This window comes from Pollicipes pollicipes, unplaced genomic scaffold, assembly GCF_011947565.3.
Source record: "Pollicipes pollicipes isolate AB1234 unplaced genomic scaffold, Ppol_2.1 Scaffold_4740;HRSCAF=5597_pilon_pilon_pilon, whole genome shotgun sequence".
Lineage (NCBI taxonomy): Eukaryota > Metazoa > Arthropoda > Thecostraca > Pollicipedomorpha > Pollicipedidae > Pollicipes > Pollicipes pollicipes.
The window spans coordinates 30,130,285-30,148,153 of NW_023596545.1; the positions used below are offsets into that span (position 1 = coordinate 30,130,285).

The 17,869-nt window shown below is 50.5% G+C and overlaps 1 protein-coding gene across 1 annotated transcript; it reads left to right on the forward strand.

Annotated features, from left to right (window-relative positions):
• The first annotated feature begins 434 nt into the window (after positions 1-434).
• Positions 435-1,980, forward strand: LOC119098181 (uncharacterized). Its single transcript, XM_037221107.1, has 2 exons — positions 435-515; positions 1,334-1,980. Exons 1-2 carry the CDS (start codon positions 435-437, stop codon positions 1,817-1,819), a joined length of 567 nt encoding a protein of 188 aa, XP_037077002.1. The 3' UTR covers positions 1,820-1,980.
• The last annotated feature ends 15,889 nt before the right edge of the window (positions 1,981-17,869 follow it).

A 17,869-nucleotide genomic window follows, 5' to 3' on the forward strand; every position in this document is an offset into this window, starting at 1 on the left:
CCACCATTCATGTTCCTAGGGATATTTAGAAGACGGAGCACTCCTTTCGTGCGAAAATAATTCGGCACCATTACAACAGCGCGAAAGCACTTAATGTTACAGAACTCCTATCGCCACATCGGCATTGCTTAGAACTCTGCCGCCGCGGCGCCTCCAGCCGTGACTGGTCAATAGCCGGACCGGGCCGGGCCGGGCCGGGAGCAGCATCGGTGTCCGTGGATCTGAACCGGACGAGGGGACCGGTCACAGGCTAAGGACCGCCCGCGGAGCACGGCGCGGACCGCGGTCTGGCCGCCAGCCCTGGCGGCATGGCAGTGTCAGCGGCAGTAACAGGCGCATCCTCCCGCCGTTAATGAAGACAACATTGTCGCAGATGCATCTCCTGACAAATCCAGTCGATCTTGACTGTCAGCGTTCAGCCAACGATGAGAGCCATGGAACGCCTTTGGTTCAACCTGGTGCACTCGTTCTGCCTCATCCCCCACATATATGAAAATATGCAGCATAAAGACTCTGTAAGCCCCGTGGTTGTTTCCAACTAGCAATGGTCATCGCTAAGCGCACGGCTGTTTACGACCAACGCGGTGCCGTCGGTCATTTGTATTCAAACCGCATCCGCGGTTAATGCATTTGCCCAGATTCGGCGCTTCTCCCACCGGAAACCCGTCCTTCCACCCCTTACGGTAGACTGCGAGCAGGATAGTTTCCAAACATTTCGACGACTCATTATAAGCCCATTTCAGGGCTTCCGGGCGGCATTACGGACGTCGAATACTGGTCACAGGTAACTTTTGGACGTGGCTAAGTTGCCTGGCATCCTGAGGGACAGGGAATGACTCAAATCGCGCCCGCCGAAAGTGGTCCATTTCCAGTTTGAAACTTGTGATCACGTTCAATCGCTGCCATGAATCGGTAGCGGCTAGCGAGGTGGATATGCACGCAGGAACTCATTCCGCCTGAGCTTCAGGCCGGCCCGACGCGTGCATGACGTGCCGGTGCTGGTGTCGTAGTTTCGGCCGGATGTTTGGATATTCACATTGAATGAGCTGACACGTAGCCGGCCTTGCATGATTTTCTTACTTAGAAACAAACTGAACGCTACATGCATTTCCTGTCGGATTGCGGAGCCAATGTTGGCTTGATGCGGCTAAATATAATGCACGGTATTGCCAGCGATGTTGGCTGCTGGAGGGCCGGGACCTTGCCCTGGCCTGAGCAGTTTCGCCGCGCACCTGACCGTCCTGTGATCTGACCGCAGGTAAAGCTCCCGGGACCGGCCGGCGCCGCCCTGGCGCCGGCGCCAGCGCCGCGCCCCGCCGGCGGCGCCGAGCAGCGCGCAGGTCACCCCAAGCGGCTGCAGGGCGTGCCGGCGCCGCGCAGCGACCTGGTCTTCTGGGCGGCGCGCGGGAAGCGGCTCCGCGCCCTCCCCTACGTGCACAAGTACTGGGACGTCAGCGCGCGGCCCGGCTGGATGACCTTCGGCACGATGCGCCGCTTCCTGGGCCTGCGCCACAAACGTCGGCCGAGCGCCGGCAACGTCAGCGCCGGCGATGCCTTCTGGGCGTCCGAGTGCCGCGACGACCAGTTCTGGGCGTCCGAGCGGTTGAAGAAGGAGTTCTGGGCCTCGCGCGGAAAGAAGGAGAACCGCAACGGCAGCGACTTCTGGGCGTCGCGTGGCAAGAAAAGCGGCGCCAGCAGCGACTTCTGGGCGTCCCGTGGTCGGCGGGCCGGCGCCTACCTGGCGTACGACACCGACAAGAGATCGACGCTGCAGCTGCTGAAAATTAAGCGGGACCCGTTCTGGGCGTCCCGCGGCTGAGGCGGCCCCGCGGCTCGGGAGCGTGCCACTCTCCCCCAGCAGAGCACCACGTCAGAGGCTGGACGTGGCGCGTTCGACGCTTGCTTGCAGCAGCACCGCCAACTGTCACCGTTGTCGCCTTGTGTCTCGAACTGCTATCATTAAACAACCTCCGAATCAGACTTCAAGACGGTAGAAGGACCATGTCCAGCGACCGAACATCGCTGCAATGGCATATGAAGCCCAAATAGGATAACTGAAAGCCGACTCAATGCCAACGACGATACATCGCATGCCCGTCTTTCCAGGCATATATTTTGTTTTCCCAAAACTAGTGTTCCCAAATGGGCTGCATGATTCACCTACCTTTACAGCTCATGCACGCGAGCCGGTAAATCATTCATTTCCAGCTAGACGTATAGATATCCATCCATTCGGCATGGCCACCGCTCAAGAAAAACAAAACGAACAAAAACAAGACTTTTTCTCTACCAAGAAAAACAAAACGAAGTTAAAGGACATTCGCCTGCACGGTAAAGTGAGCTCTTGAATGGGGATGGCCTCGAGAAATAGGAGTCGCGACGTTTGGCTGAGAGGGACAGGGAAACATTTGCAGATGTGCGCAATGCGTGCAACACAATGCGCAGTAAAAGAAACATTGTTTCCGCACGAAAAGGACACAAAATAATTTAATGACAACGGAGTGGCGTGTATTTTTATTGTTCCCTAGGTTTTTACGACTATCTCAGAACTCGGCCCCCAGAGTCGTGCACAAATATTTGCAAAAACCTAGGTAAAAAATGTTATACACCAGGCCACGTCAATGACATATTGTTTCAAGAATTAAAGCCACATCAACAAGCTAACAAAACACAAAGAAAGTTGAACTTAAGCCAAAAGAGACCATATAAATATATGCATATGATCAATTTGATGATCAATTCCAAAACAGCCTTTTCATCTAAAACATGAAATCGTACACAGATTATCAAGGTTTGATTCGTTTCGAATATCTGTGAAATTCTCAGAGAACCGGATTTTAACATGCTGTGTGTGCTGTATGCTCAATGTGTAATGTTTGGTGTGGAAAATGATCATTGAATGGATCAAAATGCCGAGAAATAGATAATGTTTGGCAATAATTTGTATCAAGACAACGAAACCACAAGAATACCATATAAAGCCCCGAACAGACGGCTACGACAGGACCAAACGACAGTACCAATTTCCTCTGGACCTGCGCAACAAGGCACCAACAAACGATCAATTTCATGTGGTTTACAACGTACAATGCATGTATGTACATATCAGCAAACATACAAACATACAAATATGCATGCATACATCATGCTCACACAATGTATACATGCATACATACATACATACATACAAACTAAAGAACGCTTCGCTGTGAGTTCAGGCCTTCTGGGACATGGCACACGAGGAAAATCGCTGCAGATGTTTCAAACAGCAAAAGAAGAGCCAAAGGCGAAACCAGATGAGGTAAGTTTGGTACCAGTGACTATCCAACCACTACCAATAACTGCCGTGAAGATTAAGAAAATCCCTTTAAAACTCCCCCCGTTAAAATACATACTATGGGGTAATTTCCCCGGCACATGGCCGCCTCACACGACGTGAACACCAATACCGTGGTTGCCGATCATGCCGGCAGTCGCGCACACACACTGGCCATACCACGAATAACGAGCCCATGTTAACAACGCAACCGTCTGAGCTATGAAGGGGAACTGTTCCACATCTATACGGGTTGTGAACTGAAATAACCAGCTTGCAGACCTCAACAACACCGCCCTTCTTAAGAGCCCCTCTAATTTTTGAAGTACATGCCTGCGGAAATGGGGAAAGGTATATCGGTAAGAGCATTTCAGTTACCTTGACATTTATGACGTCATAATAACTTAATTCAAATCCTGCCATTTAATACGCCATGCGGCTATCACAGTCGAGAAAAATGTAATGACCGAGCCGTTTATATTTGACGTTCGTGAACACAATTTCCAGATAAAACGGCCGTCTACTGCCTCGCAAACAATATCGTGCAATGTACGATGACGTAATCAAACAATGACGTACCAAGGAACATCTTAACTCAACCAAAAAATTGTGGTGTCTAGAACAGTCTTTTCTACTTCAAAAGTATGCCATTAGTCATAGGCGAGCCTGCTTCATCATATCAAATGCTTGCTTCAATATCTTCAAATGTGAAACATTCCCTTTAATAGAGGCTCGTGGTCTGCATCAACCTTTATAATAAAGGGCGGTACTTGGAACGCATGTACGAAATTTTGACACCACTTTTTGCAAAAATTGACCAAGACTGGTTAACAAGTTGACACAGCTTCAGGTCCAGGGCCAGGTGAGCCATTGCTATGGATAACTGGTTGTCGGTTAAATACGTCAACAGGGAGTGAATGATCCATCGATCTTATACGTTAATACCGCAAAATTTAGTCTTGTAGCCAACGATCCGAACTTTGCACAGACGCAGTCGGCATCTAATGACATGTTACTTCGAGTACAGTTAGGAGATGAGCATTTTGCTTATGGCAAACGGTAGAAAGGCTCCCTCTCAAAATGGCGAGATGGCAGCAACACAACTCATACTGCGACTGTACCGGGACAGGGCCGTCCAGGTTCAACAGACGGCGCAGCAGTGCCATCGACGCCGGCGAACGCAGCTCGCAGTCTCGTTGGGCAGGCGCGGAATATGGCACCGAAGATCGGCAGTACCGAGGACGCATCCGGAATCTGTCGTAGACTTTCAGATATCGGTAAAACTGTCCTGAATCTTCTAGCAGCGATACAGAAGTTAGTCTACAGAACTAAAAGGATGATGTACTGCGCAAGGTCAAAGGCCATAAACCAGGAAGACAAAATGTCACCGCAGATCAGTAGAACTTCATAAGAGAACTTAGCAAAAATGATATCATAGTTGAATAGAGCGATAAGTGTAAGTGCTTGATATCTCAAGTGCTATCTTATGATATGCACGATGACGTAACCTTGACAAGTTAACTCATGTGAACAACACTCAGGCTATACTTAACGATGGAGACAACTACGACAAACTGAATAGAAGCCCAGTCTCCCATGTAGAGGCAAAAAAAAAAACGACGCTGAAGAGCGTAGTTAGCGTACCTAGACGCAGTAGAATGCCTCTGTTTTACTGGCTGCCTCAGGATCGCAAGCCTGCAGTGCCCTTACACCATGATATCTGTGTGCGTTGGTCCTTCATAAAAGTTGATGGCTTTTAGAGAAATTACTCAACCATTTCCTCGGGTTTGTTCGCACTCTTCTGTGGGACACTAGGGACTTTGTAAAAAAGGCCTCCAATCATTCGCAGGCAGAACAGTTACCAGAGGGCAATGTTCTCTTCAGTGTAGATGTTGTCAATTGATATCGCAATACACTCGTTAATGAGGCTACTGCTGCCTTGAGCTTTAAGGAAGACGAACATTTCCATGAAAATGATGCTTCTCAGTTTATCAAAAAGGAGATATGTACAGAACAGTGTCTCCAGAGTAATGCTTTCCCGTTCGGAGATGACTGCCATCGACAGCAATTGAGCATAGCAATGGGGAACCCATGCGCTTATTCCCTGGCGATAATATTTGTGAACCCATTTGAAACAGATCCCTTGGACGTCAGTCCATTAAGCCCAATTGTCTTAGCTATTAATACTGTATCATCTATACGCATAATGCTCCTCGCGAACGCATTCAACAAATTACGTAAGCATTTAACCGGTGAAAAGGCTTAAAAGCACGGGTTCAAACCGGGTCTCGGTCTCAACCGACTTGACGTCGTTGTGACACGAGACTTAAAGGGAGTGTTCCACATTTATATGGGGCTTTGAAATGAAATACCCGTCTTGACGACCTTTCTTTGCAGTTTACAGCCCTGCCGTTCTCAAGACGTAAAGCCCTCTAGTTGCTAAGCTCTACGCCTGCGAAAATGCGAAGGGTATTTCTGGGGGAGCATTTCAAGTTCGTCTTGGTATTCGTGACGTCAAAATTACGTCATTCTAATCACGTCAATTCACACGCTAGGCCGCGATTAGGGCCAATACAAATATAATGGTCGAGTGGCTAACATTTAGCGTTCGCGAGCACAACTCCCACATAAAAAGGCTGTCGATTGGCTCTGAATCAATGTTGTGCAAGGTGCGGTGACGTAATCAAACCATGACGTAGCCGGCAGCATATATACTGAACAGAGAAATTGCGGTGTCTGTAACAGTCTTTTCCCTTTAAAAGTACACCGATAGTTATGGGTGAGTTTGTTTCATCACATCGGACGTTTGCATCAATGTCTCCAAATGTGAAACCCTACACATATGTTTATGAGGGAGAAAGCAGACAAACGTACTGGCCAGTGTATGCTGTGTGCAGACAGCAGCGCGCTTTTGTCACGCAATCACGCGCTATTAAACGTATTTGCGGGTCACGAATGCAGAAAAGCACATCATTCGATGAACCGCACTCGATTGACCTATGCCAGACAAGAATGGAGAATGAATGTCATAAGCGTGGCGATCCGCCAGTCAAACGTTAAAACTGTTCATCTCTGACTGCCGAGAAATTATAACCAAGCTGTTTTTGGATCGCAATGCAACGTACACCAAAGTCCCATATGCGATTTACCCAAAGTAAAAGAGCAGGGAAGTTGTGCGACTTACATTTTTGGACGAACACATCAGCAAAGGTAAAACTGATCATTTTTGGCTGCCGATAGGCTATCGACCGATGGGCCGTAGTAGCACAGCACCAATGCTCCAGCCACCTCTTGGTCGCCACCGCCATATTTGCCATTTTCATTACGGTCGCCACACGTTTGATCTGGTACCGCCTTCAAATGTGGCGAACTCCCCGATCGGTGTCAATATCCCTTAGTTTTTGTTCATGGCATAGCAGTCCTGAACAAGTCATGCGCACAAGGCGGAATACATTTTCATGACAACCAGCACACTAGTTCTTCTAGTTCAATAAGTTCAACTCGTTTATGTCAAACAGCCAGCTCATTCCGGAACCTTCGTGGCTACTTCTCCGCATGAGCAAAAGCCTGCTGACCATACATTTTAGATACGCCATGCCCGAGCAGCAGAAAGATCACGTGTTCACTGCTGCGTCAAAAAATGTCCAGCTTCCTTTCTTCATTGAGCCGCATTAACTTAAAAGCAGTGTTCCTGCTTTTGGGCATATTTCCAAAACAAACTATGGCGAAACCTTAGGAACAGTTACCTCTAATAACAGCACCGTCAAGATATAATGAGGAGAATACGTTCTATTTTCTAACCCAAGTTACGCTGTTAACGTTTTGTCACAGCAACACTTCTTTCTTGCTTGCAAGCAACCAAAGTGTGGCCCACGATATATATATATATATATATATATATATATATATATATGCATGCATGCATGTATGTATGTATGTATGTATGCATGCATGTATGTATGTATGTATGTATGTATGTATGTATGTATGTATGTATGTATGTATGTATGTATGTATGTATGTATGTATGCATGTATGTATGTATGTGTGTATGTATGTATGTATGTATGTATGTATCTATACATACATAAAACGACAGCTGTTGGGGACTTCTAACCAAAATTCCCAGACAAATCGATACAAAATAGATATCTACCGTTTAGACAGTAAAATTGTTTTTATTAAATCACCTATGGCTGATTCAAATATACAGGTTCGAAATGCATGCCCGCTTTTCTACATCTTGGCTTAGCCGCGTACCAAACACACCAGCGAAGTGACCTGCTGCGAATGTACGCCTCCTGGAACTGACGTCTTTAAGAGCGTAGGAAGAACGGAAGACCCGCCGACGACTTCCTGCCGAGAAATCCTACACAATTAACTTCAACACGAATGCCTTTGTTCTTACCATTATGTCTTCACATGACTTATTCTGCAGTAGCAACGACACCTTTCATTGCGTCGAAGGGTGCGAATAGAGATCGGGAGTTCCCTGTCTTCTTCCTAACTGTTGTTCATAGGACCTGTCCCACATTCAACGAAAATCCTACACAAACTAAGATGACATTATATCACTGCACTTGTCCTTTTACAAAAAGAGATGTTTCGTTAAAACATTCAAAGGAATGTCTGCATCAAAACAGCAGTTTTACAACACATGGTAGGCTCTGTTGCCACGCTGGCAACAGCTTTGACAGACAGGCAGAGGGTTTTGACTCTAAGGCATCCGCCCGAGTTCTTGTCTCAATCATTATAGCCAATGATATAACAGCAGGCAACGATGTCATCATGCCCAGGGCATGCATGTAGTGGTACAATAGTGCAAGGGAATACACCCCAGTTTTGCGCTTACATTATGAGCCAGCTGTGTGAGTTTGTGTACATCCGGGAAACGCAAAACTTCTTGTTTCACACATGGACTAAGGCTTTGCCTCAGGTCTCATGGACTCACTTAGCCTCAGTTGGCCACCAATGTTGCAAGTTTCCTAAAACTACGGAGATAAAATAGAACAAATCAATTGGAAAATCCGACTGACTGTAGGTGGTAGCCAACTCAATTCGTTCTAACCCAATAACAAATTTTGCACCAAAAGTGAAAAGGTGCAAAGCTTTTGGTTTTTTTTTCGTCCAGCGTGTAAGCAACACCTCTCCTCGGTCAACCATTAATATACAGTGGATATTTAATCCAAGAACGACGTTTGAACATTGAGAAAGTGAGCGCAATTACTGGTTTTCGTATCTGGCTGGCGTTATGAACAAAAAATACTGCATGCCCGCAATTGGATACAAGATTTGTGATCTAACCTAATGGAAAATCTCGTTCGCTCCTGGACGCCATTATGTGCACACAACACTGGATTATGTAAGCGTTGAAAATGCTTTACATGACTGGAAAAGACCCAAGGCACCATGCGCTTTGGCATGCCGATGCATTTACCATTTTCAATGAGCAATGACAATGAACAGCCAAAAACATGCCAGGAGATCCTGTGAAACAGCCAACGTCTCAAAAATGATCGCATTAAAAGCAGCCGAAGTTTCCATTAAAGGTCATCGAGGATGGGTTCATATTTTTAAAACTCTATGACCGAAACGTCGGGTTCATTCAAAATAACGATTACTTTCATAGTTTCGCGACCATTCCCCAGCATATTGGAGGTACAGTATACGGCCGCCACCGCGTCCCTACGGCGTCACCGTAAGTATTGAATGCGTGCTAAAAATGGCTCGAAATGCGTTTTAAAATGTGTAAAATAAGCGCCGGCTGTGTAATGCACGAACCTCGTGAACTATTTCGCTCTGACGCAGAACATGAAAACGTGCGTTATTGGCCACAGATGCCTCATTAAGCCCCTTCCGGGGAACACCAGGAGCCTGGTGCTGTATGCACAGACTTGGTTAAATGGTAAATGGCTAGGTTAACGATGACCACCACACACGGTACCCTAAAACCATCCATCTTCATCAGTCACCTCCGGTTCCGAAGCCAGCAGCCTGATGTAGCTTTGTGCTGAGACAGTCTATCCACTCCCGGTACAGCTTATGCAACAGATACAGCCGCAGCAGGTGACAACGTAGTAAAACAGAACAACCGTGCAAGTCGTTACGTGCCAAGCAACTTCACCGGTGCCATGGGGGCCTTTAACGAGTTCTGATTTATCGCGGTGAATCGTGCAGCCCGAGCAAAACAAAACAGGGATAAAGGGAAACGCACAATGTCTGTATTGCATTAGTTATAAGGGTCTAACGGATGAAAGCGACGCAAAATTACGCCTCTTTCCTCGGTATGACGTTGGTGATGAGCTAATGACCGAGGCTAGTTTGTTACCACCGGATTTCATTATGAGCACCCATATCAAAGGAACTAGCGTCAAGTGCTTGCACAAAAACATTTTGCCTCGCCACATTACACTCAGCCCACCGGGTTGCAAACTGAGAGATTGGACTGGGGTTGCGGCCGAGCCGGCGCCGTCGCCAGCCTCCGGAGCCGGTGGCGGCGGTGGGGGCGGCAGCGCGCGCCGCCGCCGTCGGCCTCACCGTTTATAAGCGCCGGCCTGCCGCCTGCTGACAGATCACTGGCGGCCGCTGTCAGCGGGTGCTTGTTCACAGCTGGGAGCCCCCGCCGAGCCGAGCCGACCACCAGGCCCGCGGCCCCCTTCTTCGAACGGTGAGCTGACCCCCCACCCCCACCCTCCCACCTCACCATCCGCTTACGTGGTATCTGGTTGGTGCCAACTGAAGAACGCTTGCTAAATGTCTCTAGTGGAGAATACCGGGTTCATTTAGAGTAGTGTTGCCGGCATGTCGAACCGAGGTGCGTGGGCCTCTCCTCAACCCTGCAGCCAGAAATTTTGAGGGGGTTGGTGCTTTTCCCCACATGCCCGGAAGGTGGCGCTGAGGTGCGGACCCCTGGCTCCCACCCCTTCAGAAGACTGACGGGCCAATCGGGTGGGGCAAAGTTGTCCTGACGAATCCCAAGCCAGGAATGATGGTGCACTTTTCTGCGTGAAATAACCTGATCAACGCTGTTCTTGCGGAGCATCTCGCAAGAACAGACTTAGTCGAGACTGGGGCGCAGTGCACGCTACCAGGGAGGACAAGCACTGCCCACCTCACAGTGGCGGCACTACACTGACGGCTAAAAAATGTCTCGGAATCGCCCCCCCCCCCCCCCCGGGCCATCTCGACACCACACAGCGGAGGTGGACGCGTCATCTGTGTTAGCTCCCACGTTGGCTTTCGATGACATAAGCCGAGATAACGAGGGCATGACCAGTATGCTGCCATCGGCCAGCGATAGCAGCTTCAAGTGGTCGGTACTGTGACACGTCTCAACCCGCGCTTTTGATTAAATGAGCTCCCACGACATAACACGTCCCTCTCAAAGCATGCTGTGTCTGCCAACTTAGATGATACCGAATTGCCCGTGCAACAAAGTTTCACCGCAATTCTTGAAGTCGCGCAGTACAATCATCAACAAAGCGTATTGGCTTCTTAGCCAAACATGCATTACAAGGATCCGCCATTTAATGCAGACCATTAAGGACGTTTTGTTTTGATACTTTCAATGAAACATAAATTGTCTTCATGATGTTCCACTCCTAGTAAAAAATATAAAATATCCACGGGTTAAAAGAAGCCCGCAGTTTGCTCTTCAACGCTGCAATATCGTCTGAATTTCGTAAGCCATCATTTTCAACAGGAACACCGTATTTGCCGAGACGCTCGAGAGATAATCGCTGCCTGCTCAGACGCTGGGCCGGTGTGTGGGGCGTGCCATCGATAGCGATGACCCGATGTTGCCCTCAAATGACATTATTTGAAACCGTCCCATGCAGTCCCTCATGTTCACGACGCTGTTTGCGAAGGGCATATCTGTGAAAAGGGAATTGGAGGGCATTGCCTGCATTCTCTGAGAAATTGAGCGATGTGTTCGTTTGCTGATGGGCATATTTGGGCTCTACGAAATTCAACGGGCTTTGTTCTGTGGGGTGTTTCAACATGGCGCTAGAATTTGCCACGAAACAGATTCGATAAATTTTGCTCCAGGAAAGAGCCAACTGTTGGCAGAGCAAGGTATTTTGCAACTTACGACGAGTTAAATTCAGCACCAGTTTTCGGTGGGTTCGGTTCATCAAAAACTGACGTATTCGTCTTCTCACAAATCGTTCCCTAGACTCGAATCTTTCATACCTTTTCCATACCTGCTGGTTCTCGACAAATGTGGCATGCCCTTTTCACTCCTTGCATGAGGGCATGCGATGGTAACGTTTTGCTCTTCAAAGCTTTGACGCACTGTTTCTGTGACTGTAAAAAAACACAGTTTTTTACGTCTCAGTATACCAACCAATGGTCAAAACCTGCTTAAGCTAGTATCGTATGCTGATTAATCCATCTGGTAAAAATGGTACACTCATATTTCGTGTTAACCAAGCTATGCAGCTGTGATTCAATATTGCTGCACTTCATTTTGCACTGAGCCTCCTATGTCTATAGAAAATAGCCAATAAGGAAATGACGTCGGATGTGTCATCCTATTCGTTTAGGTGGCTTGAAGCTTGGTTGGTAATTTGATTTATGTTTTCATCTTTCATCCGGGTAGCTTTTCTCCAGCCAACCAGTGAAATACATCGAATAACGACAAGACTCCGGCGAACGCGAATTCTGTTAGGCTCCTGAATACAGGGATTATTGCATTATTGCGTCCCGGCAACTGCTACAAGGACCAGTCAAAGCCTCGGCAAAGTTCCCAAAGTGATCTCGTCATTGGATGCGTACAGCTCAACACAGGCGTATACAGCAGGCGTACAGCTCCCTCGGCAATGGCAGTCTCATTGAAGACCATATCACATCTTGAAGTCAAAGGGCCGGTGTTCAGATCTTGGTCAACTTAAGCAGCCCTAGAAAGGTCTTCACCACACGGCCAAAATACCGCAATTGAAACAGCACCCAGCCGAAAAACGTCACTTCACGCCATTGCACCAAGGCCAAATGTGGAACCCCGAGCACCACATCACCGAAGAGAAAGCACCTCTAAAGCATCATTAACACACGCAACACCCCCAAGCTCGGGCCAGGCGATTCGCACGATAACGGCGAGTGACCACAGAGCCGTCACTGACTGGCTGCGAGGCGCGCTGGAGCGAGCCGTGAAGTGCGGCCCGTGCCGGCCCACGCCGTAGACGCCGGCCGCCGGCCGGGCCTTATTGGAAGCGGCACCGACAGTCGTCAGAATCTAGCCAATCTCCCGTCGCCTTCATGTTCTCTCAAAAATATCATTCGACGTTTTAACCAGAAGAGTGCGATAAAAATACTTTAATCGTGGGCGAGTTCATGATATCCATTTCTTGCGCACATACGATAACATGAACGTTATTTTCTGGGGTCATGTCGCATCCAAAAGTTCCAATATTGCTCGCGCTGTTCCGTTGAGGCCCACCCTACTGCTTGTGACTGGCTGCCGGATCGTTTGCTGCGTGGTTGCCGTTTTGCGGCGCTGACGGCAGTACCCGCCGCCCACAGCTATGCTGGTGCCGTCGCTGACGTGCGCGACGCTGGCGCTGGCGCTGGCATCGGCGGCCGCCATGCCGCAGCCGATGCTTTCGGACGGCAGCTCCGCGCTGCGTGGCCACTGGCTGCAGCTGCTGGCCAACATCCCGAACCTGCCGCTGCCGCTGCCGCTGCCGCTGCCGCCGGCGCGCCACCTGCCACTGCGCCAGCGCCGGCTCCGGCAACCGTCCGGCTTCAAGCCGTGGTCCGGCAAGCGGTCAGTTGGCAGCCTCCGCTGGCCCGAGGACGACGACGCTCCCGAGGTCAAACGCAACGGCTTCAAGCCCTGGACGGGCAAGCGTAACGTCTTCAAGCCCTGGACGGGCAAGCGCAACGTCTTCAAGCCCTGGACGGGCAAGCGCAACGGCTTCAAGCCCTGGACGGGCAAGCGCAACGGCTTCAAGCCGTGGACGGGCAAGCGCAACGGCTTCAAGCCCTGGACGGGCAAGCGCAATGGCTTCAAGCCCTGGACGGGCAAGCGGGCCGAGCCGGGAAGCTGGCCTGAGCCGGAGCTGGACGCCCTGCCCTGGCCGGAGCAGCAGCAAGAGGGCGTCGCGGCGGCCCGGCTGGCCAAGCGGGGCGACGACGCCGACGACGGCAACGACAGCGGGGACGCGCACACGGTGCGGCAGCGCTTCAAGCCGTGGTCCGGCAAGCGGGCGGCGCTGAGCGGAGAGCAGGAGCCGGCCGAGTACGCGCCGGCCCAGCTCTGACCGACCGCCGCGCCCGGCTGGTCCTGCTGACGGCGGCCGTGTGCTCGCGCGCCGCCCGACAGAGCACCACATGACCCCGACGCGGGCCACCCGGCTGACCCGCGAGCCCCCGACGCCGCCGGCCCGGCCCGCTCGGCCCCGGCCGGAGGACGCGGCTGAGCGAGCCGAGGCCGGCGTAACGCAGAGGCGTACCCAGGATTGGCGGGGGGGGGGGGAAGGGAGGCGACGGCCGTGGGGCCATGGCACTAAAGAAGAGCCTCGAGGCACGTAGGCCATTACTGAAGTTGCGACGGACGGATGCCAGATTAGCATATGTATAAATACCTACGCGCTTGCTACTGAGTACACTCTCCGTCGCACATGTTACCCTCTGTGCAGATTTGTCCGGTCTTGCTTCAAATCGAGGAACGCTCACGGCCCCAGTAAACGTAATTCAGACCAAAATGTTGCGTTTAAATGTGTTGCATCTGGGACAGATACTATTTAAACTACAATACTGCAGACCCTTTTTACAGTTTCAGGGAAAGCGTGCTAACTGTCGACAGGCCACTGGGGTCTCCACTGTTTTCGGACCTGCGACAAGTCTCTCTGAAGTTCATTAATTTTACATAAACCATGTACCTGCAAACCCGTCAGCACATTAACAAGATTTGTTTTAGGGTTCAGGGCACGTACTTGGTGGGCTGGGGGCACTGTTTGAGATATTAGGGGCCTATTCCGTCAGCCAAAGGGGTCATCTTACCGATTTACACGTAGTGAGCTGAAAGGGTAAAGCGCCAATCCACTGCCAAACGTGGGCAACGTAGGGCGACATGTACAGGGCGCCCTATGCTGCCAGCCAGCAATGACGCTTTCTCTTACGTGGGGGCTGGGCCCACATCACCTAAAATGAAAAATGCCCCCTGTCCTCCCCTGGGTACGCCTCTGACACCACGTGATTCCTTCTCACACCGAAACGAACATCGATACCCGTCGACGTCCACCAATTCCCCAGTCGCTTCACCGGACGGCCTCGCATGTCGCGTCACTGATGCTGACGACGGCCATGACCGTCCAGGCGAGGCGGGAGCCAGATGCTGTGACACAACCCCGGCGACAGTCGCACGCAGGGCAACGCCCGCCGACCGGTGTCGGTGCGGCCACAGCCCCGCCTCGCTGGCCGGGCTGCCGCCGTCGGCCACCGCTCGGCCAGCGAAGCTGCCGCTGTCGGCCACTGCTCGGCCAGCGAAGCTGCCGCTGTCGCCCACCGCCCGGCCAGCGAAGGCCTGCAGACGCGCTGAGATTGACGCCAAGAATGACGCACCAGACCTGATGCCCCAGCCAGCCTCCATATGCGGCGCGGCGTTTGTGGCGTGTTGTACAGTATATGGAAGTTCTATTTTCCAAATAAAATGGCTGGCAACAGGGTCACGCGCCTCTTGATCATGCAGGGCGTCCACCGCACGAGAGTCGCCAACCGACGAAGACGAGCTGGACGGTGACGGAATCAGGCGAACACCATGCATACAGTGGGATGGTGAGTGGATGGGAGGGGGGGGGGGGGGATGACATGAGTGGAGATCCACACATGGTAAATGCTAAGCAGTTCTTCATTTCCCCAGCAGAACGCATCGATGACTACGGAAATGGCCCCGTTCAAGAAAGCGGCCTCTGGATCGAATCCAGCCCCGTGTATTCCCATGCTCAGACGGACCAGAATGGCACCGCATCTGTGTTAGTCAGACCAAGGTTAGGCCTAAAACCCTTCAACCGCCGGCTGAATTTAAACATGACAAATCAGAACCCTCAAGCGGCTGAATGCAAATGAGCTGGCGTATTTCGTTGCTCTGGACAAAGGAGGAGCATTGGCGTTAACAAGTTAAGAAGTTATATAGTAAACTTGGCAATTGTCAAGAATTGTTCATGGCCTCAACGTTTAACCAACGAATGTCACACCGCGGTTGACAGTCAATTAATTATCAAAGCAACGTCTACTAGCCCATAGCGTTTCATCGATGCAACGTGGGCTCCATTTAAGTAATCTCATTGCGATGCCCGCTTCAGGCCATTCTGACACTGGGAGGACTTCCGGCGTCTACGCCGCTGTACATCTTGCAGAAAACTGTTCCCCCATCATCGTCACTGTCATCATCATCATCGTCATCGTCATTGTCATCACCATCATCATCATCGTCGTCATGGTCATCGTCATCGTCATCGTCGTCGTCATCGTCATCATCATCGTCATCGTCATCGTCATCGTCATCGTCATCGTCATCGTCATCGTCATCGCCTCGCTGCCATCGAAGCGAGGTGGGCGACACCTGTGAGACATGCCGTACGTTGTAGCGATCCGCACAGCGGGAACACTGCTGATGTATTATGCGTGCTGTGAGTTTTTGTGAATGAGTATGAGTGTGAGTGAGTTAAAGTTTGCGTGAGTGTGAGTTTTTCATGGCGCCATTTCCCGCAGCGTCATCACGACTTTACAGCCTAGCAAAGTTCCACGTCCGGGTCACAAACACGGCATCGTTTCTATATTCAGGAACAACCATTTGTGGTGGCAACACACCGCTGATTGGACGAGAGATGGAGGCGGGATCCGGTGAAATGAAATGATCCAGTTAATCAGCACGTGTTCAAAGACAGATGGGTGGCGATTAACAAACCGACGCGAGGATCCGATAGTGGTATTTCTAATCATTCAGAGTGAAATACAAATTAGAACGGTGTGTTGGGCTTTCCAGTACACAACTGACTGCATTTTACTGTTGTGCGTGGACACCACACTTGAGACATTCCAGTCGGAGAGCGCCTGCACGCTTTGCTCTACATGTGTGACACCATGGAACATACGCGCATGATGAAAACAGGGGTGAATGACGAGGTCATCGAACAGCCGTCAGGCCACATTTAGTGCCCGTCATCGCAAGCGGCATCGTTCTTAAACGGTCCGATTGAGTAAATCGCTGTTCGATTCTCATTCGTCGTGTACAAAATGTGGGGAAATAGGCTTAGAGACGTTTCGGACGATCCCCTCTTGTCGATTGTGGGCCCCACAATCTGATGATGGTGATTTGGCTTTGGGACGCACCGATAATAATGGCCATATGGTGCCCATCACTTACGTTTTATTGAACCCATGCGTGAAAGAAGCGAGCAGACAAGGTTACGTCCGATACACGGCATGGAATTGAAAGTGTTCAAACAAATTTAAACCGTCATTTACTAAACTCGAGTCACCTCCCAAGATACGATAGTGTTTGGCGCACAGATCCTGATCCAAATGATGCATGCGTTGCGAGGCGAGGTGGGCACAATTTATTAAGACATGTACGGCGTAACAATCCTCACAGCGAGGACATCACGGCTGGCCTTCCATACATAACAGGTACCAGTGGATTGCGTATGCATGTTCTATTCTCAGGCAGCATAGCGTTACTTCATCCCGCCTCACCTCACGACAGCTGGACGTCCAAGGCCCCAACCGGGACCTTATCTCTCTTAGTTTGTCAGCAGCATGCGCATCCCAATCCGCTTGCTACTGCTTGTACATGAGTACAGATACTACTGTATGTAGTTCGTTAGCAAGGACTGTCATAGTGGGGATGCGAGTTACGTGTGTGGCACGCCTTGTTGCAGCATTAGCTACTTCATCGCCCGATATGCCAAAGTGGCTCGTTATCCAGCAGAGTACCACCTGCTTCCCGGATCGGGACAGTGTAGTAAGAAGAGTCGAAATGATCTGAACAAATGGGATGTGATGAATCAAAATCCTGCCGTGCCATAAAGCTACTAGGAGAGTCCGATAACTCTAAGTGTTGATCGTCACTGTCAACTTCTACGAAATGAAGCTCTTCAAAAATGGCTACTAGCTCAGATGTGTGGACCGATGCGTGGCCCGGCAAAGCAAAAGACCGTGCGACAGGACCCCGCACAAAAGCACGCCCGACACCGGCACCCGCTTTCGGTGCGTCCGTGTGGGTCTTCTTGTGATCCGGGTATGACGTGATCAACTCCAATAACCGTAGCCGGAACTCGTCCCGGCACACCTGCCTTTTCCCGAACTGTGAAAATGGGACATCCACTGCTGGTGGGTACAGCATCAAAGGATGGGTCTCAGGAATTTGCTAGCGAATCGCATGCCGTGTGCGAGTGCCACATCCCTGTAAAAGTACGCATATCCTCACACAGGAAGGTGCGATCTGATGAGCCCTCCCAGCCAGAAACATGCGTACTGTTCTGCGCAAAAGGACCCCTTAAATGTTGGGTGATCGGGGAACCGTGCCAACTTTGGGGCGTACCCCATGCC

Bases quoted from the DNA above. Each gene is read 5' to 3' on its own strand.
- LOC119098181 (XM_037221107.1), top strand. From the start codon at position 435: ATGGAACGCCTTTGGTTCAACCTGGTGCACTCGTTCTGCCTCATCCCC. The intron at 516-1,333 runs GTAAGCCCCGTG...GGCGCCGAGCAG, and splicing joins ATATGCAGCATAAAGACTCT to CGCGCAGGTCACCCCAAGCG.